This window comes from Eleutherodactylus coqui, chromosome 13, assembly GCF_035609145.1.
Source record: "Eleutherodactylus coqui strain aEleCoq1 chromosome 13, aEleCoq1.hap1, whole genome shotgun sequence".
Taxonomy (NCBI): Eukaryota; Metazoa; Chordata; class Amphibia; order Anura; family Eleutherodactylidae; genus Eleutherodactylus; species Eleutherodactylus coqui.
In genome coordinates, this window is record NC_089849.1 from 42,541,388 (window position 1) to 42,566,720 (window position 25,333).

Below are 25,333 nucleotides of genomic sequence, written 5' to 3' on the forward strand. Positions count from 1 at the left end.
ATAGAGAGGGGTTCTAAGAGGAGGGTCTCACTCTATGATGTTCCTAACAATGTCTGATGTGATTTGTATTCTTGGCATGACCCCTTTAAGAAGAGCCATATGCCAGAATTTTTGCATAAAGAGGCTGTACCCTTGCAAAAATGTGCAACTTTTTGTAGTTTTTTCTGCTGTCTTAGCTGCTTTTCTAAGGGTGGAAGTAGTAGCGGCAAAACCACCCACAGCTTGACAAATTTACTAGAAATTATGTTAGAAACTAGTATAATATTAGGCACAAATCTACTGTTGCTCACAGCTGGAACTGATTTGAATTTCTGACCCACACAACGACCAGAGATGCGCCAAATATGTTAAGAAGCATGTGCTTCTTGATAAATTTGGCACATTTCACTGCAGAAGGCATTAGATTACTTTAAATTCCCAGCTATGTCAAGGCAAGGGAAATAGTTGCCAAAAATGCATCAGTGAGAATCATAAGGATCCGACCCTCATCAATCTTTCTTTTATGACCTCGACTTCTTTCTTCTTAAACTTTAAAACAACCCTCTGTTCTCTAGACAATATTCTGTCCTGGAACGGGAGGGTGAGGAGGCGGCATATTACCTGCAGTTGTTCCTCTCTAATGTTCCTCTAATCTACCAGTCCCGAGTCCTATTTTCGACCATCCAAGATGGCCAAAGAAATCTTCAGGCTACTTAATCCCCACAGTGTATTGGTAGTGTTAGACTACTAATGCGCTATGCCTTCTCCCTGATTGGCCAGAGCTGTTCATGTGATCCGCACTGAGCAATCAGAGAACAGTGTCCATTGAGTAGATAAAAAATTGCTTCTGCTATCTTAGACGGCCAAAAACAGATCCCGAAACTGGTGGATAGGAGAAGAACATATACAAGTAATATACCCCTTTGCCCCAGGACAGAATTTTGTCTAAAAACCGGAGGGTCACTTTAACTTGCGGTGCATTATTGGGAATACAGAATGCCTCCTTGATGGCACTGGACCGGTTTTGTTGGGTGCTGTCACTAACCCTGAGTCTTTCATATCAATTTACTGCAAGTGGGCTTTGGAGACGCAGAGTTGGAATTTTTCCATTGACCTACGGTGGGACGGCCGTGCCGTGACAGCACGCGTCTCTCCATTCTCTATGCTTGAATACATATGGATGAGGGTACTGCGCTTGCATTTCTATTAGGAATGCTTTTATCTGTCCACATAGCAAAACGTTGTTGGTCTTATCATTGTTGGTAATGAAAGGATGCGTTTACCGAGAGCCTCTGAAGACCTTTGTTCTGTGGATAGGATACATGCGCTGTTGTCTGATGTCATTGCCATTGTCTGCCCACCGCTCCATTTGTTATTCTCTTTGTGTATAGATTTCTCACTTCTTAATAGACCTGTTTTTCTCTCGGTAAGACTCTTGCTCATCAGTTTTCTGTCTCTCCCTCCCTTCCTGAATAGCTGCTCCGAGAGGTAGGGTCGATCCCGTGTACGAGACGCTGCGCTATGGAACCGCTCTAAAACATTTAAATCGTTCGACGTGCAGCAGCGTGTCTGAATCCCCCACCCGCAGCCTGGTAAGTGAACGGTAAAGCAGAAGCAAACCTTCCTGGCAGAGATGATTGATGCTTGCAGAAGCCGCATTCTAAATAATAACAGGTGTATATGGAGGCAAGCGCTGATCATAGATTTTGTCATTGTCGCTTCACTAGACGTCAATGTTTCTTGCAGAGTGAAAAAGAAGAGAGGACAGATGATCCAGAGGGCAGCATCCAAAGCAGCGAGGAGAGTCCAAGTCACCCAGGTGAGAAAGGACACACAAGTGGGCCATAAATGGGACAATTTACCGGATGGGTCTGTGAAGATACAACCAGAATGATGAATAGACGTACACTTGCATTAATCCTACAACATTTGGACTAATTGGTACACTTAAGGGCTCTTTCACACAAGGAGCTAGGCACGCAAAAATCACTTTTAGAACCAATGGTTTCCTATGGGAACATTAAGATGAACGTTCCCATAAGAAACCATTTGTTCTAATAGCCGTGTGTGTTTTTTTAAGCATGTGATTTTCGCACACCTAGCTCCCCGTGTGAAAGAGCCCTAATGCTGATCATCATTGCCACAAAGATATGTAGTAAGGAGGCTGGCGAAGCAGAGGCGTAACTAAAGGGGATGCGGTTGCACCCAGGCCCAGAAACCTTAGGGGCCCATAAGGCCCCTCTTCTCCATATAGGAAGCCCAGTACTATCAACAAAGCATTATAGTTGGGAGCCCTGTTGCAGCTTTCGCATTGGGGACCCGAATCTTCAAGTTACACCTCTGTGGCAAAGCATTTGCCCCAGGTGCTGGGTGGTATAAGACAGATTATGTCGGGGTAAAGAAGTTAAATTTTAACACCTGATCCTTTCGTTCTCCCTGGTAAATAGAAGACAGTTTTTGTAGACGCTTTCTCCCCTCTGCCTATGTAAAACACATGAATCTTTGGCAAACTTAGTGTTCATGTGTATGGGGTATTCTGACAGAATACACTATCCTACCAAAAGTAATTGGACAACTGAGCAAGAATCAAAAGTAGTATTTATTGCCATATGTTAAAGTAGTTGTACAGTTGTAAATTATTGATGGCCTATCCTCAGGATTGGTCACCACTAGAAGATTGGACAGTTCTGTTGCCCAGAACCCCCACCATTCAGCTGTTCTCTAGGTCAATTTACTTGCATACTGTGCTGATTCCTGCAGGAAGCAGATAGTTTAGTACCCACTGCAGTGGTCTGGTTTGTATGGCAGGCTAAGGGCGAGCACCCACTGGCGTTTTTTTACCTGCGTTTTGCGTTTTTCCTGCACAGGCATAGAGATAACATGTGTTCCTGTCCACTGGCGTTTTTTTTGCGTTGCGTTTGCGTTTTTAACATAGGAACTGTCAGTTGCATATGTGTCCTTATTTTTCTCCTAATGCACCCATGAAAGTCAATGGAAATTAATGGAAAAGCCGTGAAAACGCCGCGAAAAACGCGCAGAAAAATCGCGGGAAACGCGGCGAAAACGCTGCGTTTTTTTCCCGTGGAAAACGCAAACGCCAGTGGGTGCTCGCCCCAAAAGTCCGATTGAAATGAATGGGATCTTTGCATGTAATACCAAGCCTGGCCACTGCAGTGAGAATAAAGTGGGGTGCCCAGAACTGGACACAGTATTCCAGATGAGGTCTGACTAAGGAAGAGTAGAGGGGGATAATGACCTCACGTGACCTAGACTCTATGCTTCTCTTAATACATCCCAGAATTGGTGTTTGCTTTTTTGGCTGCTGCATCACATAGTTGACTCATGTTCAGTCTATGATCTATTAGTATACCCAAGTCTTTTTCACATGTGCTGCTACTTAGCTCAATTCCTCCCATTCTGTATGTGCCTTTTTCATTTTTCTTGCCCAGATGTAGGACTTTGCATTTTTCCTTGTTAAATACCATTCTGTTAGTCGCTGCCCACTGTGCAAGCTTTTATTTTTGAATACGCTCTCTCTCTTCCCTAGTGTTAGCTAATCCTCCTAGCTTTGTGTCATCAGCAAATTTGATCAGTTTCCCATCAATTCCCTTCTCAAGATCATTTATAAATATGTTGAACAACACTGGGCCCAGGACAGAGCCTTGTGGTACCCCATTTGATACATTCTTCCACTTGGATGTGCAGCCATTTATGACCACTCTTTGAGTACGATCACTCAGCCAGTTGTGAATCTACTTAACAGTTGCCTTGTCAATCCCATATTTGGTCATTTTTTCAATAAGTATAGTATGAGATACTTTGTCAAATGCCTTCCTAAGGTCAAGAAAAACTATATGCACTGCATTTCCCTGATCAACCCAGTCAGTGATACTATCATAGAAGGAAATTAGATTAGTCTGGCATGACTTGTTTGTTACAAACCCATGCTGGCTATTGTTAATTACTCCATTTGCATCCAAGTACTTGCATACATGCTGTTTAATAATTTGTTCAAAGATCTTTCCCGTATAAAAGTCAGGCTCACAGGCCTGTAGTTTCCTGGAGCTTCCCTTTTTTGAAGCTAGGGGCAACATTTGCCCTTTTCCAATCTTCTGGGACTTGTCCTGTTCTCCATGTGACAAGGTGCATTGTTTTGTTGCAAGTGTTGCTGACCAGTCCCAGAGTATTACCACATTGTTGGCAGCACATTATTGTAAAGAATGTAAAGGTACCCCTCTGTATTCATGGTTCTTGTCACTACAACTAACGGACTGAGACCATGCCAAATAAAACATCCCAAGACTATAACGGAACCTGCGCCGTACTTAACTGTTGGCATAACACACTCAAGCAAAAGGGATCCCCCAGGCGTCCTCCACACTGAGGTATGTCCATGTTATTTCAAGATGGAGTAGCATGATTCATCACTCCATAGAACGTTCTTCCATTGCTCAACTGTCCAATTATGAAGCTCTTTGTACCATTGCAGATGGGTCAATCCATCTTCTTTGGGAGAACTCGTCAGACATTTGCAGGATGAATGGAGGGAAATACCAGGTGAAGTGTATCAGACGTTAGTAGAAAGTATGCCACGGAGAGTATCCAATGACATTAGGACCAAAAGTAGCCCCATTAAGTATTAACATATACAAATAAATACTACTTTTAGAACCACTTTGACACGGGCGACAAAATTGTGCAATTTTCTCGCAATGTGACAGTGATACAAATCGCATGTATATGAAGCCCATGCTTTTCTATGGGTTCCTTCATATTAGCGAGGTTTTGTAGGCTGCTACATTGCGAGAAAAAAAATGACAGCACGCTGAATATTACCGAAATTTGCAATGTTTTGTAGCCCATGTTTCCCCATGGAGCCTTCCTTTGTGTTGCATCGCATAAAACCCGCAGTTTTTGCGCAGTGCGCTGCAACTTTAATGGTAGGAAGTCCTACCATTTCTCCCTAATATAAGCCTTAGCTGCATTTAAAAAAACACACAAAACAATACATTACCTAACAGTAGTATACAGTAGAAAAAACAAAACAAATGCTTGCGCTCGTAGGAAACCAGCAAGATTACTAATTGATTAATTATAATCAATTTATTTACACTCACAAGAAAACAGTGTGAGCAACGCGTCCACCCCGCCGCACTTCTCCTTCTGAAGCTCCCCTGCACTTGTTTGCAGTCTTCAGCCACTGCTTCCTGGTGAGGGGGTTCATAAATACCGTTTCCAGGAAGCACTGGCTCTGATTGGTTCTTGAGCACTGTGGCTCAGCCAATCAATGCAGTGCTCGATGAACCAATCACAGACCTTCAATAGGTGTTGGCCGAACAGGCAGTCAGCCAACAGCTAATGAAGGTGTATAAGCACTACTACACCATCTAGCTATACCCTTGCTTCTGTCATTATGAGGTCTTTAGCCACTCTTCTGATAAATTACCCTACGTATGTCAGCTATAGACTCATCTTCCATCTGTCCCATTTTAACACTCTCACAAGAGGAGGCATGGGGTAATTCTGTAAGAACTGTAGGCCTAGTGAGGTTAGCTAAGGATGTGGTCTGCTCCTTGCATGCGACATGAGTCATGTTCAGGGCGATTGACTTAGTCACCGACCTTCCATAGCTCGAGAGCACTTTGGGGTCTTGGCCCTGTTGATGAAAGAGTGCTCTATAGCAAAATCCTTGATTTGTTGTTTGGCAATAGACATCAGTTGGCCAGTACATATCAACATCTCGTTATTTGTAGTCATAAAGGACATAATAAACTCAACTTTAATGTCCAGTTAGACAAATTCACTAGAACTTTGGTCATCCAGTGCTGGACTTTGTAGATAGGAAGTATAGGGAACGAGGGCTCTCACTCTTGCAGTAGGTTCAGACTGGTATTGTCCCACTATGATAAACGATCAGTATAGCTGTTACTCAAACACTTTCAGAAAGACCGTGGCCGGATGGATAACTCAACCACTTCCTTCCATGTGCTTGAGAACCATGGCTTCTTTTCTGCACAGGCCAGCAATGATGTAAGGCCAGAACACACCACATCCAACACTACTCCTTTCTTTGCAACCTTTGATTGCCTTTGGACTCTACCTGTTCTTGCAAGACTTGATTCTGCACTTTACATCACTCCATTCTGCAGCCTGGAGGCTCACCAAATTTAAAGAAACAGCTACATTAACCACATATCATATCCTTACACGAGGTAAAACACAGGTTCTATTCCGAACGCCCATCACACTATGGCACAATCCTCACCCTATGACTTATTCTAATCTCCAGTCTTTTTTCTCATTATTTTAAGTGTTCCCAGTCGATGAAGCCACCAGCGAAGATGCCCGTAGTGTGACGGTGAGTAATGGACAAATAGGATAGGGCCTGTGCAGATGATTTTGAGGTATACAGCTAATTTCTATCTTTGTCTCCGTTAATTTCTCAGAGTACAGTGTCAGGCGGAAAGTCAAAGAAGGAAATCTCTCCTATGTACTGCTATGTGGCTCTATATAAGTTCCTGCCTCAGGAGCTCAATGATCTACCACTACAGTGAGTACCTGTCACAGTGTCCCCTTTGCATGTGTACTACCATCCTATGTTCTGCGTATAATCATGTATATCACTATAGCACTAATACATTCCCTCTACTACACCGATACTCAGTACTGTACCTATACAGTATCTACACCAGGGCTTCCCAAACACCAGTCTTCACGAGCCCCAACAGGTCATGTTTTCAGGATATCCTATAGTAAGAACACCTGTGGCAATGTCTGAGGCACCGACCATAATTACATCACCTGTGCAACACTGAGGGAATCCTGAAAACATGACCTGTTGGGGGGTTGTGAAGACCGGAGTTTTGGAAACACTGATCTACATCAATGGCCCGGAACACAACAGGTCGGGACATTGGTAGGAGTCTCTTCTCCTGTATCCCATTGATCTAACCTACTGATGGGAGAAGAGGGTAAAGACAGAAACCGATTTATAAGGCTTGCATTTATTTTAAAGTGGTCATCCCACAAAAGTATTTCATGACCCTCACTAATCATGAGAACGAGAGGCCCGAATGTCATTGAAAGAATGAATACTGGAAGGATGTTCACGTGTGCGTTGTATTGCTCTATTATTTTCTATGGCAGTGCTGGAGATAGCTGAGCATTTCTACTTGGCTATTGCTGGTAGTCCCATAGGGCTGGATGGCGCGGCAATGCACACATGTAACCAACGCTCCGCGGACCCTGAGGACCACTGTTCTCGTGATTGTTGTTGGACCCTCACCAATCAGCTACTTATCATCTATCCTGTTATAAACTAAAGCCCATTTACACGCAAAGATAATCGTTCAAAATTCGCTCAAAAGATAGCTTGAATGACAGTTAGAGCGATCATTTTGCATAAACTACTAATGGGCACCAGTGCCCATTAGTAGCTTATTAGCTTCATTTGCATGTAAATGTGCCTCCCTGCGCCATATGCAGAAAACGGCAGGTGGCCTGTTTTCTGCATACAGAGCCTTTGTTCTGCTGAGGGACTGCAGGTGAAAACAATGTTATCAGTGCTCCCATGGAGAATCACAGCCAGCGGTCCCTGTTATCAGCTGGCCACCTGAATGATGGGTTTTATGCTTAACTGAAAATCATCATTCGTCAGAACAGCTAATAATTGTAGCATTTACACGCAATAATTATCGCTCAAAAGACATTATTGAATGGATTTTAAGCGATAATTGTTGTGTGTAAATGGACCTTAACTAATAAGTTAGTTTTATTGGATAACTTCAAATAGTATTATTGTTTTGACAAATAATGATTTTTCTGTGCAGTGTCAGCTTTAACCCTTTGCAATCGAATTTTGGATTCAGGGTTTCCTAGGGGGCTTTCTCTTTCTGCCATTATACAATGGCACCATCTGCTGGCTAGAGCCAGTACTGCAGTATGGGACATACTGGATAATATACAGTAAGAATACCCTGCTGGACGTCTTCCGACATCGGAGTTGTACAGCCTTCAATCAGAATGTCTTCAGACGTCAGACAGTGGATTGGAAAGGGTTAAGGCCCATTTACACACAATGATTATCGCTTAAAATGCATTCAAACGATGTCTTTTGAGCGATAATCATTGCGTGTAAATGCCACCATCGTTAGCTCTGTAGTCGAACAATGATTTTTAGCTTAGCATAAAAACCATTGGTCGGCCGGCCAGCTGATATCAGGGACCGCACGCTGTGATTCTCCGCGGGAGCGTGGATCACATTGTATTCAGCTGCTGTCCCACAGGAAAAACAATAGTGAACGGAGCTTCATTTACATGCAAATAAAGCTAATAAGCTACTAACGGGCATCACTGCCTATTAGTAGTTTATGCAAAATGATCGTTCAGACTGTCATTCCAGCTATCTTTTGAGCAACTTTTGAGCGATCATCTTTGCGTGTAAATGGGGCTTTAGAGCTCACTCACACTGGCATACATGGCCAGTGTATTACACGCATATTTTTCGCACACATAGTACACTATACTAAAAGTCCATTGATTTATATTGGGCCTCTCACACCTGTGTTTTTTTTCACAAGTGTGAAAAAAATGCAGCATGTCCAATTTTAGTGCGTATTACGTGTGTAAAAATGCACCAATATAGGCTAAGCGGATTTAACATACACAGCAAAAAAGCATGTACATGCGCTAGTGCTGTGTGAAAAATATGCACATAATATGCAGGACACATATGCCTGTGTGAGTGAGCTCTTAGGTTAGATGGTACCCTCTGCCGAATTTTTTTTGTGCCCACCCCCAATTATAAGAAGAAAAACAATTTTGACTTGCACTGGTAGGCTGTTTGCCTATAGCCTCTTTGTGTAAAAAGCAGCAAGATAGCTGCATACCCACAACGGAACAGTGAATAAATACTATATTAGAACCAAGACCATAAACATAAACACAACACCAGTACCAAGCACATAACAAATACAGCACCAGAACCAAGCTCAGTACATAAATATAGCACCAGAACTAAACTCAGTACATAAATATAGCACCAGAACTAAGCTCAGTACATAAATACAGAACTAAAACCAAGGTTACTATATAAATACAGCATCAGAACCGAGCTCATAACATAAATACAGCTCCAGAGCCAGACTCATGACATAAATACAGCACCAAAACCAACCCAAGGGCGGCTCTACACAGGCATATGCGCAATTGCGCACGCCTCAGCGCGACATATTTGCGCTATGAACAAGGTTGTTTTGCGCGCCTGTTGGCTTCTTAACTGCTCTGTTTGTGCCCAGAGAGCATATTAATTTGCACGTGGGACACAAAGACGCCCCGATCTAAATGACTATTTAGCCTAATGAGTTCCAGCGGAATTACGAAGCATATTGCGCATCTCCTTGCATCGTTAGCGTGCATTTACGCACCCCCCATGGACCTTTATGGGGACCTTTGGTGAACACAAAAGTAGAGCATGCTGTATTTTTTACACTTGCAAGATATAAAAATGGGTTCTATTCTCTGTGTATTGCGCAAGCAAATGTTGGGTGCACAAATACACCCGTGTGAAGGGGTCTTAAGTGTGTAGATATAATACCAAAACCAAGGTCATAGCATACATACAATAGCAGAACTAAATAATTGTGTTGAGGGAGTTCTGATGGGGCTGACAGTGGCACCTTGCAACATCAGAGTGATGGAGGCAGAGCCAGGAGGAGGATGATTCATGCATCTCCACAAGATTCTGTTGCATAGAGGAAGAAGGTAATCTTACTGGGTGGACCTAAAGACGGCAATTGCCCTCAGCCTACACCCAGCAGGTGCCTCCTCTACAAGCGGGTGGCCATCTCCCTGTCGCAAATAGCTAACGCCAGCCATGATACTTTGTATAATAAAACATTATTCATTTTCTTATATTATACTTCATGCATCAATTTCTCACAGTTTTCAGCATCTCCGCTTTCAGTCATTGAATGGGAATCTTTATTGTTTGCTGATGCAGCCAATGATGATGATCTGATGATCATTTGGCTGCATGTCTGGTTATAAGAGAGCTCTGATAACTGCATCTGAAAGGACCAGGATAGATGAGCAATGAACATTTCCTTTCAATGACAGCTAGCAGAGTTATTAAAAACCACAAGCAGAAACCTGGGTACAGAGGCTTTTTGAAAGCTGGGAAAGCTTTATTAACATATTGCCCCGGCAAGTAAGGGAGGCTATTAATGAATCCTTTAATTTAACATCTTGGTATATAGGGAGATCAATGGGGGGCGACCCCCAATAGTCTTGTAATTGATGTGACCCTAGAGGCGTGGGGGCAGCCCTGTAATTTGTGCAGCCACTATCCGAGCCCTGTTGGGGCGATGCAGGAGGAGAGAGACTCTAAAAAAACTAAACTTAAATTACTACTCATGTGTAACAACACTCGTGTATAGAGAGAGAGGGAGCCAATGTAATGGACTCCAATCCTAGGGTATTACTTCAGGATAATGACTCTCTACCCACGGAGTTGGGAGGGCGTAGTGCGTGGACCTGTCACGGTGGCACTTACCAACTTCTGGTCCCGGAGGGAGTTACCGCAGCAGAGGATAGGGCCAGTAGTCCTCAGGATGAGGGTTGTAGTAGGTGTCAGGCTCATGATGCCACCGTTCCACACACTGGCATTCATACACGGCGGATTAATCAACACTGGACAGGTGTATCGTACCTCGCGTCCTCAGGAATGGTTGAGGCCCGGTAAAACTTTACTTAGTTTAACTTTGCAAAACAGGTAACTACAGGTAGATTCACGGCAGTAGTTACAGGCAGATTCACTGCAGTAGTTACAGGTACATTCACGGCAGTAGTTACAGGCAGATTCACTGCAGTAGTTACAGGTACATTCACGGCAGTAGTTACTGGCAGATTCACGGCAGTAGTTACAGGCAGATTCACGGCAGTAGTTACAGGTACATTCACGGCAGTAGTTACAGGTAGATTCACGGCAGTAGTTACAGGCAGATTCACGGCAGTAGTTACAGGTAGATTCACGGCAGTAGTTACAGGCAGATTCACGGCAGTAGTTACAGGCACATTCACGGCAGTAGTTACAGGCACATTCACGGCAGTAGTTACAGGCACATTCACGGCAGTAGTTACAGGTAGATTCACGGCAGTAGTTACAGGCAGATTCACGGCAGTAGTTACAGGTACATTCACGGCAGTAGTTACAGGTACATTCACGGCAGTAGTTACAGGTACATTCACGGCAGTAGTTACAGGTACATTCACGGCAGTAGTTACAGGTACATTCACGGCAGTAGTTACAGGTACATTCACGGCAGTAGTTACAGGTACGTTCACGGCAGTAGTTACAGGTAGGTTCACGGCAGTAGTTACAGGCAGATTCACGGCAGTAGTTACTGGTAGATTCACGGCAGTAGTTACTGGTAGATTCACGGCAGTAGTTACTGGTAGATTCACGGCAGTAGTTACTGGTAGATTCACGGCAGTAGTTACTGGTAGATTCACGGCAGTAGTTACAGGTAGATTCACGGCAGTAGTTACAGGTAGATTCACGGCAGTAGTTACAGGTAGATTCACGGCAGTAGTTACAGGCAGATTCACGGCAGTAGTTACAGGTACATTCACGGCAGCAGTTACAGGTAGATTCACGGCAGTAGTTACAGGTACGTTCACGGCAGTAGTTACTGGTAGGTTCACGGCAGTAGTTACAGGTAGGTTCACGGCAGTAGTTACAGGTAGATTCACGGCAGTAGTTACAGGTAGGTTCACGGCAGTAGTTACAGGTAAATTCACGGCAGTAGTTACAGGTACGTTCACGGCAGTAGTTACAGGTACATTCACAGCAGTAGTTACAGGTAGATTCAAGGCAGTAGTTACAGGTAGATTCAAGGCAGTAGTTACAGGTAGGTTCACGGCAGTAGTTACAGGTAGGTTCACGGCAGTAGTTACAGGTAGGTTCACGGCAGTAGTTACAGGTAGGTTCACGGCAGTAGTTACAGGTAGATTCACGGCAGCAGTTACAGGTAGATTCACGGCAGCAGTTACAGGTAGATTCACGGCAGCAGTTACAGGTAGATTCACGGCAGTAGTTACAGGTACGTTCACGGCAGTAGTTACAGGTAAATTCACGGCAGTAGTTACAGGTACGTTCACGGCAGTAGTTACAGGTACATTCACAGCAGTAGTTACAGGTAGATTCAAGGCAGTAGTTACAGGTAGATTCAAGGCAGTAGTTACAGGTAGGTTCACGGCAGTAGTTACAGGTAGGTTCACGGCAGTAGTTACAGGTAGGTTCACGGCAGTAGTTACAGGTAGGTTCACGGCAGTAGTTACAGGTAGATTCACGGCAGCAGTTACAGGTAGATTCACGGCAGCAGTTACAGGTAGATTCACGGCAGCAGTTACAGGTAGATTCACGGCAATAGTTACAGGTACATTCACGGCAGTAGTTACAGGTAGATTCACGGCAGTAGTTACAGGCAGATTCATGGCAGTAGTTACAGGTAGATTCACGGCAGTAGTTACAGGTAGATTCACGGCAGTAGTTACAGGTAGATTCACAGCAGTAGTTACAGGTAGATTCACGGCAGTAGTTACAGGTACATTCACGGCAGTAGTTACAGGTACATTCACGGCAGTAGTTACAGGTACATTCACGGCAGTAGTTACAGGCAGCTTCACGGCAGCAGTTACAGGTAGATTCACGGCAGTAGTTACAGGTAGATTCACGGCAGTAGTTACAGGTAGATTCACGGCAGTAGTTACAGGTAGATTTACAGCAGTAGTTACAGGCAGATTCACAGCAGTAGTTACAGGTAGATTCACAGCAGTAATTACAGGTAGATTCACAGCAGTAGTTACAGGTAGATTTACAGTATTAGTTACAGGTAGATTCATGGCAGCAGTTACAGGCAGGAGCTCAGAGGTTGGGAGGGAAAAAATACACAGGAACAATCCGGCCCTATAGTCCACATTATCTATATGTCACCGGTCCTGGACACAAAATATAGCATGGAGGAGGCAAAAAGACAAGAACCTCTCCACATACTCTATGGCAAAATACACTTACTAAGAAGAAGGCTTAGCCTAGATGCACCCCGCACATTCTCCGCTTGGGTGTCAAAATCACGTACCTCTGTGTGGGGATCCTATTGGCCACACAGGGAAAATAAGTGCCTGTAGTGTGAACGGATACCTGTTTCAGCAGCAATTTGGGCTTGGTGTGCTCTCTCTCTGGACAGAACTCACTCCTCTTCATCCACACTCCATACGCTATGGGTAATCATTCCTCTTCTTCCATCTTCACTAACATGGAAGCTGATGGTGCTCCCATGTGGCTCTGTGTTAGCTCCAAGCAGCAGGTAAGATGCAACCCTGCTCCAAAACAGATTTAGGGCGCCCACCCACTGGCGTTTGTGTTTTCCGCGGGAACAAAACGCAGCATTTCGCCGCGTTTCCCGCGATTTTTCCGCGCGTTTTTCGCGGCGTTTTCGCGGCTTTTCCGTTAATTTCCATTGACATTCATGGGTGCATTAGGAGAAAAATAAGGACACATATGCAACTGACAGTTCCTATGTTAAAAACGCAAACGCAACGCAAAAAAAACGCCAGTGGACAGGAACACATGTTATCTCTATGCCTGTGCAGGAAAAACGCAAAACGCAGGTAAAAAAACGCCAGTGGGTGGGCGCCCTTAAGAAGACCCAGAACTCCTTCCCGCTCTCACTCACTTTAATAACATCACTTGTACCACATGACACTATAAAGATAGATACATTCAGCATGCAGCAGAGCTTACAGGCAATGATTTTAAGGAAGTTAACCCTTCAGATGCTGCAGCTGTGCAACACACATACAGAAAATAGACATGACAGCTTTGCACAGTGCATCCACACAAGACAATACATGTATGACAGTTATGGAGGGGACCAGGATGTTATTCTGGGACACTACACAAATTTTGATGTTCAGTTTACATTTGTCATAGAGGTCTAGTTACGAGACTACATACCTGCCTTCCTCCCTCCCCAACCCCCACTCTCCCCTCCAACTTTTCCCGAAAACTTTTCTTTTACTAAGATGCCACAAGGTATGTCATAAACGTTTGTTATAAACTAAAATTAAATTCTCGGAACCAGACATATATACATACGTGTACGATTTGTGCCTGTATCACTGTAGAACATGCGTCTACACTAGAGATGACCGAGTATACTCGTTAAAGGCAATTGCTCGAGCGAGCATTGCCCTTAGTGAGTACCTGCCCGCTCGAGACGGAAGGTTCGGGTGCCGGCGCGGGGGAGCGGTGAGTAACGGCAGTCAGCTGGAAGGAGCGGGGGGGTGAGAGGGAGAGAGAGATCTCCCCTCCGTTCCTCCCCGCTCTCCCCCGCAGCTCCCTGCCCACTGCCGGCACCCAAACCTTTTGTCTTGAGTCGGCAGGTACTCGCTAAGGGCAATGCTGACTCGAGCAATTGCCTTTAGTGAGTATACTCGCTCATCTCTAGTCTGCACCTTACCCTATTTATTGAAAAAAGTTAATAAAACATTCTGAAATATAAACCACAAGCAATTGTTAAATGATCTATATTAGAAAAATCGCATAGCTGTTGCTAGCAAAACCAGCGAGCTCCATCACCGCTGAAATTCTTTTACAACACAATCCAGAATCAAAACTTGTCAAATGTTTCATACAGAGCCAGACTAGAAGAAAGCCGGGTATTGCGGGTACTGCGGCTGCCTGCAACAATGGAGATGCTTTGCAGTAAGCTCTTTAATCTGGTTTCAAGGCCTTTGCACTTCAAATCAGATATTCCTCAGATGTTGGGGTGTAGATGATTTCAGGATTTGCTTTGGTTTTTAAGGCTGACTTGTCAGATGAAAACACCAAGACCTCTGATAAGCCCAGGAGGGGCGCAGGATTGACGAGCGATACAAGTATTTTGTGTTCAGAATTAAATGAAGAGAAGAGCAGCTCTGGGTTCTGTGTGTTGTATATAGGGCAATGGTCTCCAACTTGTGGCTTTCCAGCTGGTATGGAACTACAACTCCCAGCATGCCCTGACAGCCTTCATGACATTCACTCTTAGGGCTCATTCACACAGGTGTATACAATCTTGGTCTATTTTCACTTTTTTGTAGGTGTGTTTTGTTGCATATGCCTGTTTGTTTCCCATCCGTATTGTATCCGTGTTTCATGCGTACAAGGCCCTTTTTTTCACAGTGAATGCAATGTATATGTAACATCCGTATTCACTGTATTTTTTATGCTTCCAAAGACGGCTATGGACAATTTTGTAAAAACTGCCAGTCGGAATGCAATTCTATTCAATGGATCCGTATTCTGTCTGTATTCAGTCCGTAAAAACTACAGAATGAATACAGACAGAATACATGCCCGTGTGAATGGGCCCCGAGGTCTCATTCACACGGGTGGATGCAATTTTGGTCCGTGAAAAATGCACCGTTTTCACTGTGTGTGTATGACTGCTTTTGGTGCGTACGCACGTTTTTTCATAACTGTGTTGCATCTCTTTTCACAGCGGTTTTTCACTCACCCCCAAAAAACCCATATAGGTCCAATTGATGACACTTTTATTTTCCACTGACTCCTGACAGTGAATACGCATGTAGCATCTGCTTCCGCTGTGTTTTTTTACACTCCCATAGACTTTCATGGATGATTTTGGTCTGCATTACGAACCAAAACAGGCCATGGTGTGATTTTTTTTAACTCGCATAAAAACGCACGTCTGAATACACCAATTTAATTCAATGGGTATATATGCAGTCAGTAAAAAATACGAACTGGACACGGACAAAAAAATACGCCTGTGTGAATGGGTTCTTAGTAGAGATGAGCAAGTATACTCGCTAAGGCACATTACTCGAGTGAGTAGTGCTTAGCCGAGTATCTCCCCGCCCGTCTCTAAAGATTCGGGGGCCGGTGGGGGAGAGCGGGGAGGAACGAGGGGGGGGGGGGGGGAGATCTCTCTCTCCCTCTCCCCCCCCCCCCCCCCCCCCCCACAACTCATCTGTCACCCACCCTGGCCCCCGAATCTTTAGAGATGAGCGGGGAGATACTCGGCTAAGGCACTACTCGCTCATCTCTAGTTCTTAGACATTAATTCTGTTGATGATGATTCCTATGTTAAAAAAAATTGCAAATGACTAATGGAATAATCCTCCACAGTACTACAATTGCAATAGGTGGCGCTGTGGAGGATCATTCCATCACTCATTTGCATGGCCTTTTCCCAGAGAGCATTGCATGGTTTATAGAAGACTTCCTACACCCTTGTGGTGCTCTCCACAAGAAGGAATGTTACCCCCTTGCAAAAAAACAGACTTCATGAAGCCAATACTTTAACCCAGTCAGTTTCTCCCTTGTATCAACTGGAAGCAAACGTGGGCCACTTAGAAATCAATATCAAATTTACTGCGCGTCATTCGCTACTATAAGAAATTTAACCATAAAATTACCAAACTTCAGAAGAAATGTGTTCTAAAGTCCACTTGCATCATGATCCCCCCCTAAAACATTGCTCTGCTTTCTACTCTTCTTTACTCTACTTTCATTGGCGCTAAGTCTTTTTAATCTAGCCATCCATTTTTCTATGTGTAAGTTGCCACATGTCCTTTGTTCGGACCTCTGTGCATCAACCATAGGCATAAACAGGGCAGCTTTAGTCTGCATGGGCTAAACGTACAGGGTGCAACTATAAGGGGGGCAGAGGTACCCGCCATACCCAGGCCTCTTTGCATGAGAGGTCTGAAGATCCCTCTGCCACCACAATAAATGCCACATGGCAGGTGGGGACCCAGGTGTAGATTTTGCATTAGGACCCGGGAGCTTTAAGCTACGCCTCTGCAAATGTAGCATATGGCCAAGAGCATCGCCGAGCTTCCCACACTGTGCAGCTCATAAAATACACAATAATAGATTATCCTTTGGTGCTCCTAGAACAATGATGCAATGATACTTGTAATGCAGACACTAAAGCCGGCTTCACACAAGCGTATGCATATTTCTGTGCACACGAGCGCCGCCGCAAATGTGCAGAATAAACGTTGCTTTTTGGCATACGCATCCGGGCATTTTACTGTACTTTTTCCAAATGTGCTCCCAGCCATTAAAATGGCTAATTAGTCTAATGAGTTCAAGAGGTGTTCTTTTTCCTGCGCAATTATGCAGTATTTCACACATCTCGTAGCATATTGTGCACGCATTTGCGCATTCCCATTGACTTCTATACACAGAAAAATAGAGCGTGCTATGTTTTTTTCTCGCGGCCAAAATGTGCAGGAAAAATAGGTGATTATGAATGAACCCATTGAAATCAATGGGTTCTTTTTACTGCGTAATGTGCAAGCAAATACGTCCGTGTGAAGCCGGCCTAACACCTGAGATATAGAGTTGAGCGAACATACTCTGCCGAGCTTGATGCTCGTTCGAGTATTAGTGTACTCGATGGTGCTCGTTACTCGAACGAGCATCAAGCCGTGTTCGACCCCTCCCCAGTTTTGGGTTCCTCCCCACTGTGACTTGCCTGTTTTGGCCCCTCCCCGCCGCAGCGCGTGCCATTGGCAAATGTTTTGTCAGGCAGGGGAGGGAGAGAGGGAGAGAGAGGAGGGGGGGGGGGGGGAGAGGGGGAGAGGGAGAGACCAAGGGGGGAAAAAAAAGTTCGGGACCCGGCATCCCACATACAAAAATGCTCGAGTCTCCCATTGTAGTCAATGGGGTTCGTTACTCGAGTAGAGCTCTCGAATTTTACGAAAAGCTTGACTCGAATAACGTGGACTCGAGCATTTGGATGCTGGCTCATCTCTACTGAAATCTGAGATACCCTTACAAATAGTTGTGATTCAAGGTAAATAACCTTGAAAATACCTGCTCAAGTCTAGATAGCTACACATATAAAATATATATCCATACAAGATGTATTATACTATATATATATATATATATATATATATATATATATATATACATACATACATACATACATACATACATACATACATACATACACACACACACACACAAAAGATATGCGATACTTAAATAGATATCCGGATGACAGATATGAGATAGATACGGTAGATAGGAGGTTCTTGCCTGTCACCCTTTGCACTTTAAGTACAATAATATCAATTACATATTAACCATTTCAGTACTGTGTATAATGGAGCAAGCACTACATGCACATCCTTGTGTCTTCTAATCTCACTCTTCACACCTTGTCCTTCACCTCTCCCTCCCTATCTTCTTCTCATCCTCCCATCTTTTGTTGTATCCCCTCTTCCTCTCCATCCCTCCCTTTCTCAATTTTTCTCCTGTTCTTCCCCCACAGGCCGGGTGACAGAGTTATGGTGATTGATGACTCAAATGAGGATTGGTGGAAGGTGAGAAATCTAGATTTTATGGTCTCAGCAGGTAGAGCGAGGAGAGAGATGCGGTAAACAAGTGAAAATGGAGTGGAAAAAGCCAAGTCTTAAATTGTCTCAGCGCCATAAGTAATAGGAAGGTGTGAAACTAGAGGATCAGACAGCAATGATAGAAATGAGGAATATGTGGTTGCAAAAGAGAGAGATTTTTCTTATGTACATCATCTCTACATATGTACAAGCATGTAATTATTCATCAGTGACCCCACCACCCACAATTCCTCCGCACTGTCAGCCTGATTCTCCATAAGTTATTGTCAGAGCATCCAGACCCTCTACTATGTGTGGGTAGACAATTGAGGTCACACTGTGATAAACACAGAGGGAGATCAAGGAGACATGTGAAGACGAATATGGAAAATAGAATGGGAGAGGCATTAAAAGTGATGAGCTGTATTCATCCTATAGAGAACCATACAGTGAAACATGTTGTGCCCACACAGCCTTGGTCGCCTACTGTGCCATGGGCACCTCTGGGGCCTGATGCCCCCTTTGTTCAGTGAGACAAGAGAAGAATCAGATAAGTTATTTGCAATCGTTGAGTCCTTGCTGGTCATCAAAAGTACTTATCTTCCCCCTACGTCATGTCAAGCTCGAAAACTGGATCATGTATACAGAAGAATCACTGCATTAGGAACAGTTGCCACATAAGATAACGCACTACCACATGTTGGCTGCATCACAGTCTGCTCTCAGATAAGGTGCTGACCTCTCCTCTGCGCAACAGAAGGCAACATTCGTCAGTCATGGGTAAATGTGGGGACTTCAGTGACTTTGACCGCAGTAAGATTGTTGGTGCCCGGAGCAGTGGTGCCAGTATTTCTGAAACAGTCACACCAACAAGGGTACCCTGATGACGGCACGTCATTGCCAATAATGCCTCGCTTGGGACTAAGAAAGATGTTAATGGCCCTTGGAAACATGGCAGAAGGTATTCTGAAGTGACGAGTCCCATTTCCTGCTGGACAATACGGATGGCTGGGTCCACAATAAGCATAAACAGCATGCAGTTATATCCTACGGGTGCACCATTGGGCTACACCAGGCCAGCGGTGGTGGTATAAAGGTCTGGGGAGCATTATCTTGGTATAGCCTACGACTGTTGGTCATCATACCACAATCGTTGAATGGTGAACAGTATAAGGACCTGTTAGCTGACCATCTGCACCCATATCGTAAGGAAGTCTTCCCTGACCACAGCGCTGTCTTTCAACAGGGCAACGCTCCATGTCATGGAGCTCGGATCACAAGAGAGTGGTTGGAGGAACACAACAACAAATTCCTCACCCTGCCTTGGCTCCCAAATGCACTAGACTGTAACCCCATTGAACATGTTTGGGATATGTTGCAAAGGGCCGTGAGATCTGCTCCCACTTATCCGCAAAATGTGCAACACTTAATAGAGCTGCTGCAGCGGGCATGGGGCGAGTTGAATATGGAGGATGTTCACCACATTGTGGAATCTGTACCCTGATGTCTGAAAGCCGTGATCGCCCAACCTTTCATTGAGAAGGTATTCCTAATGCAGTGATTGTTCAGTGTATAGTGACTCTTAGAATTTCGCTGGTAAGAAATACGGGAAATGAAGTTAATTTCTGCTGTGGTATAGCCTGTTTAATTCCTAGTGTTCTGATTGGAGCAATCAGCCAAAGATGTAGGTGCTCTGCAGACCAAGCCAGAAAGTGAGGTAGGCTGGTGTGGTGTGTGGTGGTAACCTAATTCAGGTGTCAAATGATGACTGCGGCAGGTGTCTAGGCTGGCGAAAGGGTCAGAAGAGGAGGTAGGATCCTAGCACACATTCCCACACTTCTATCGATTGCAACCTGAGATTTGTTAAAAATTCAAAAAGGTTGCGAACATTCAATATAGGAATGTGTTTTTTGTTCCCTACTTCAGAAAGGAAATCATGACATAGTGCAGGCAGCTGCCACATCATGGACACCAACAACACTCCTCTGATGGAGCCATTTAACTTATAACGGCATCCCATCAGGGATCCATATGGATGTCCATGGCTTTAACAAGAGGAATAGCACTTCATGCTGCTCTATTCTTCCATCCAATCTGACTGTACTGCTAACTGAGATTCCAAACACTTCATTGGGGAAGGGGGGCAAATTGGTTGGAATTTTTTTGTTACTAGGGTTAACGGGCTTGATAAAGGTTGAGAAACATGGATATAGAGTTTTCCAATTGCTGTTTGTATGATGCCTAAAATGGAGATGACCTTTACTTTCAGGGAAAATGTTGTGACCGGACTGGCTTCTTCCCTGCAAATTTTGTGCAGCGAGTACGGATGGGAGAAACAGTCTGGAGGAGCACAAAGACATTCCAAGGTGTGAAAGAACAGGGACAACTAAGTGTAAAAGAAGGACAGGTAAGTCATTATTCCTGTGGTCATAGGGATCTGGGAATTCAGGTCATTAGATCCAAGGTCCGATTCTAATTAAGATGCCAAAATGTGGCGCATAAAACTGATATTCAAGGACCCCAGTCAACACAACATAGTAAGAAATAGGATTATGTCCATGGAGATGCACATGGAACTGACTCAATGTCTACTACATGGTGCCTGAAATGAATATATAAAGCAGATGTTATGTCTGTGCAGGGAGCAAGTATGGTGACCCTCATGGATGTCACCAACCAATAAATCAATTTAGAAACACAGATCAGATGGCAAGAAACAAATCACTGTGGACTTCAAGAGAGAAAATCTCAACCAAGAGTCCAACAGTATTGCCCATTAGAGCAGCAAGTGTGACTGTGGATGTGAATAAAAAGGGCAATGAAAAAAACCCTCTTCAGATACCACAGTGAACCAGATCTGTCCCACTAGACAAAAAGTGACTGGAGGTAAACAGCTTAAAGTTTAATAGCTGTTGTGTACCCCAATCCTCCCCAGTAATAGAGGATCAAGTAAACTATAATATGCTGGACTAGGTAATATAACCAGGGTAGATTATTATGTTACTAATTTCTCCTTGTAAACTGAGCCTATTTCCCCATTAGCCAGACTATACTATCTAAAAACTCATTGACCCTAGATATCTGAAGGGTTTCATGAATAAGGCTCAATGCATTTCTAAAGTCCCTATATCAATGATTTTCATCTGGAGACAAATCAATATACTGGTGTTAGATAAAGAAAGCACCAGACTACCAAAATACACAGCATAGGGGCATAGCTAAAGGCTCGTGAGCCCCAGCATGGGGGCCTACTCACAACTTTCCTCTGCATCGCTGGGTCTCTTAAGAAGCCCATCGATGCAACTGTAGTAGGTGGGGACATTGCTAGAATCTTAAAAGGTTAGGCTGAGGCTAAATGTAGGTGTCTTCTTATATGTTAGAGCAGGCTTTGGGCTCCCTAAGGCTCCATAGCCCTGTAGCTAGGGCTAGACAAAGGTGAATATACCTTACAGTAAAAGTATCACCACTGGTATTTAGCTGCAGACGACTGCTGTCACACCAGACACCTCAGGCAGGAAAATAACCAGCACCATGTAGAGGCGGACCCAGAATAAATACACTTCCAATTATCCATTCCAGCTAGGAAAAACACCTTCCTGTCAGCCATTGAGTCCATACACATCAGGATATTGTAGCACAGAAGAGAAGAATATTAAACACTGAGGGATTCTCAGCAGATAACACCTAAGGAAACTTTTGCTGTGACCGGAAACACAGAGAGATTCTCTCTTTCTCTCCCCTCCACTACCCCCTGCCACCCCCCCAGCTCACCTCCACCACCCCCCTGGGCACGCTCGGACAAGAATGCAGTTACTCGAGAAGAGCGAGGCTCGCTCGAGTAACTGATTTATCCGAGCGTGCTCGCTCATCTCTAGTCTGTAGTGATTTTTGGCTGGGCTACAGGCTTAGGGTTAGGGTTAGTTCTGCGGTTAGGCTTACATTATTAGCTGAAGATGCTTCCATGTGACAGGTGTAGCATGGAAGCATGTAGAGCTAATAATGTAAGCCTAACAGGAAAACAAACCCTAACCCTCCAGGGCAGGTAAAATCACTACAGTCTGATTGCCTTGCCTGTCCCCACTGACCTGTTGGCTCTGAAGTGCCATGCACACAGGCAACACTGTCATGCTCTCCCCTGCCCACACTGCTGCGGCCAACACTGTCCTGCCCCGTGCTGTAGCGGTGCTTAGCGCAGTGGATGAGGCCCTTCCAACGCTCTCCGCACTTTCAGGGGATGTGGCCACTGATGGCTACTCAGCTCCCCTGCCTCCTCTCCCTTCAGCAGCTGTCACCGGCGCTGTTGCTGAGAGGCAGATGGGGAGCGGAGTAGCCCTCAGAGGCCGCATCTCACCACTACAGCAACAGGAGAGGACAGTGTGCCCACCATCAGGCTGATCTCGCCGCTACAGCAGGGGGGAGCCTGGCGGCGGGGTGGCCACTGGGGAAGACAGAGGAGAGAATTCAGCCAATCAGGAGCTAGGGGCGTGACAGGGGCGTTCCCTCATGCAAGCCCTGTCAAACCCCTAGCTTCCGGTGGTGACAATGTACAATAGTACCACTGAATACATAGTGCCATACATAGGAACTACTGCAATTGCTGACCACTGTATTTGCAATTATACGGTTTCCTAAACTGGCTGCCAAGTAACACATTCCAATGCTCTTGGTTGTCATGTTATCTTGTATAGCACAGGTCTCAACTAAAGCCTAGTAGAAGACAGTCGGATTCTAGGTGAGATTACTGTATACAATGCCCTGTTGGGTGAGATATGGCACCCAACAGGGCATTATATACAGAGTGCTTCCATAGTATGGAGATGTACAGGTTCACTGCCATAGAGCCTCCTGGCCATATGAAAGACCAGAAGCTGAATTTTTATTTTCTTTCCCAAGAGTTTCAATTTGGAGGATAGATAGGACAGATATCGAGAACAGTAGTCTTTTTATTCATACCTACCGCTAGCTAGACATATCTAAGGCTTCCAAACTTGAAACGTTCTGTCAAAATGTCAACTTTTGAAAACTTTACATTTATTTCTTTTTCCGCAGATTTGCGTGGGAGTTGGAAAAGTAGAATCCGATGGTCTCATTAAAGTGTCAAGTGGGAAAAAGAGAGGCCTGGTGCCTCAAGACTGCCTGGTGGAGGTTTGAGGGGCTATTCCAGCCTTAGCACAGAGACATACTGCTCCTTGAGAGCGACTGAGCAACAAAACTAAGCGTCATCGTGTGCAAAAGCAATAAGGCATTCAAGGGGCTGTGATGCTACCGAGTGGGATGGTACCACTGAGATGACCCTACTTCCACCTAGGAACCCTGGCATCTTATTGCAGAACCTATAAATGCTGCACCAAATCTCTTCCACTCTGTATATAGTCAATTATATAAATGCGTATTTTGCAATATGTCCACCGGGTGTCTGTGACATCATCACTCAGGGTCATCTCTTCAGGGAAAGTCTCTTAGTGACCTCATACCAGGGTTGGGATGTCATCAGCATCAGCCCTTGGTTTACCCAACCTTGCAAGTCTGCTGCAGGAGACTCTCCATCCCAGCACAAGGCACTTGAGGAGTAAGGGTAATTGTCACAGTCACCTTCAGTCGCGTCTCCCTTTTCTTTACAACCAAGCGGGAGTAAATACATCAATATTTATATACCTCTTTACAGAAGTGTCACAAGACGGTGCGAACGAGAGATCACAGGGTGCGGATTCAGCAGGATTGTCGCGAGTTGCTCTTTTAATGACTTGCAGTGTGCATTTTTAATAGAAGCGATATGAAATATTCATTTTACACATTTTTCACTACACCTATGATCTAATACCATTGGAAAAAAACAAGCAAAGTTCAAGTATGTATAGGGGAGGAAGGTATAGGGTGCCATTTACAACAAGACCAGATGCATCCAATTAGAAGAAAGGAAGAGGGCAGCGTATGGCGGAGGCTTATATGTATTTATTAGCAGAGGGTGTATAGTTTTCCATCACTTTCTTGCATAGACATATGGAATGATAGACTTAGTGCAAGAAAGTAGAGTTTTCTAAGATTGCAATAAGTTCCAATAGACTGCATGAGCAAACCAATGTAGAAAGGTCTGTTAGAAGAAATAGCATGCAACTGCAAGTTTAGGAACATTTTTCTAGAGAGCGAGCTATGCACATCACTTAGTGAGAGAATCGAGAGTGCAAGCAATATAATGAATGAGCAAGCAAACCACGAGGAAGCAAGACAGAACAATAGAAGAGTGTATGCAGAGAGCTCGGTGCCAGAGATAGAACTGTGCCCACCAGCACCCATTCTCTATCTCCATTGCTCATTCTCCGATTATATCTGTATATATAGATATCTATAAATGTGTGTGTACATCCACCCCCACATCCAGCCTTCAGGCTATTCCGTGTCCTATGCTCTGCCTGTACCATATCTGTCCCACGCAGAGCCAAATATCACAAGACCCTCTGGCAGCTCCAGCACTTCTATCATTATTACCTGTTCAGTGCTGATCAGGGGGATCAAGTAGCGGTGTAAATATATAGTATATATATATATATAAATCAGTGTTATTAATGTATCTGTCATTAAGGTGTCAGAGGAATGAGAACCCATCAGTGATGTACCAGCCTTATAGCCCAGCGGCTCCTTTTTATCTTTTTCCTTTATTTAGTATTATTGCTGTATCAGCTTTAAGACACAATGAATTATTCATTTTCTTCCATGGCTAGAGCAGTCACGTTCAGCGCTTCCTCCCATTCTCTTTCCACCTTTTTAAGTTCTGCTTTATATCCAGTTGTGTCCTTCAGCCATTCTCTTGCGCTTATCTCTAACTTCTCGTTATTCTGTAGATTTTTTTCCCGTTTTTAATAATTGTCTTTATTTAATGCCTCTCTATCCTTACTCTACTGTCATGCTAGCTTTATTATACAATCATCTACTTGTT

General features: G+C 44.3%; 1 protein-coding gene across 1 annotated transcript in view; it reads left to right on the forward strand.

Moving 5' to 3' along the window:
- The window catches only part of STAC2 (SH3 and cysteine rich domain 2), a 62,346-nt gene extending 37,405 nt beyond the window's left edge, over positions 1–24,941 (forward strand). The window contains exons 5-11 of the mRNA XM_066588113.1: positions 1,456–1,571; positions 1,726–1,798; positions 6,291–6,337; positions 6,426–6,529; positions 18,336–18,387; positions 20,669–20,806; positions 23,449–24,941. Of these exons, the coding sequence (XP_066444210.1) occupies positions 1,456–1,571; positions 1,726–1,798; positions 6,291–6,337; positions 6,426–6,529; positions 18,336–18,387; positions 20,669–20,806; positions 23,449–23,550 (632 nt within the window). The 3' untranslated portion in view covers positions 23,551–24,941. The remainder of the gene's footprint in view (positions 1–1,455; positions 1,572–1,725; positions 1,799–6,290; positions 6,338–6,425; positions 6,530–18,335; positions 18,388–20,668; positions 20,807–23,448) is intronic.
- The last annotated feature ends 392 nt before the right edge of the window (positions 24,942–25,333 follow it).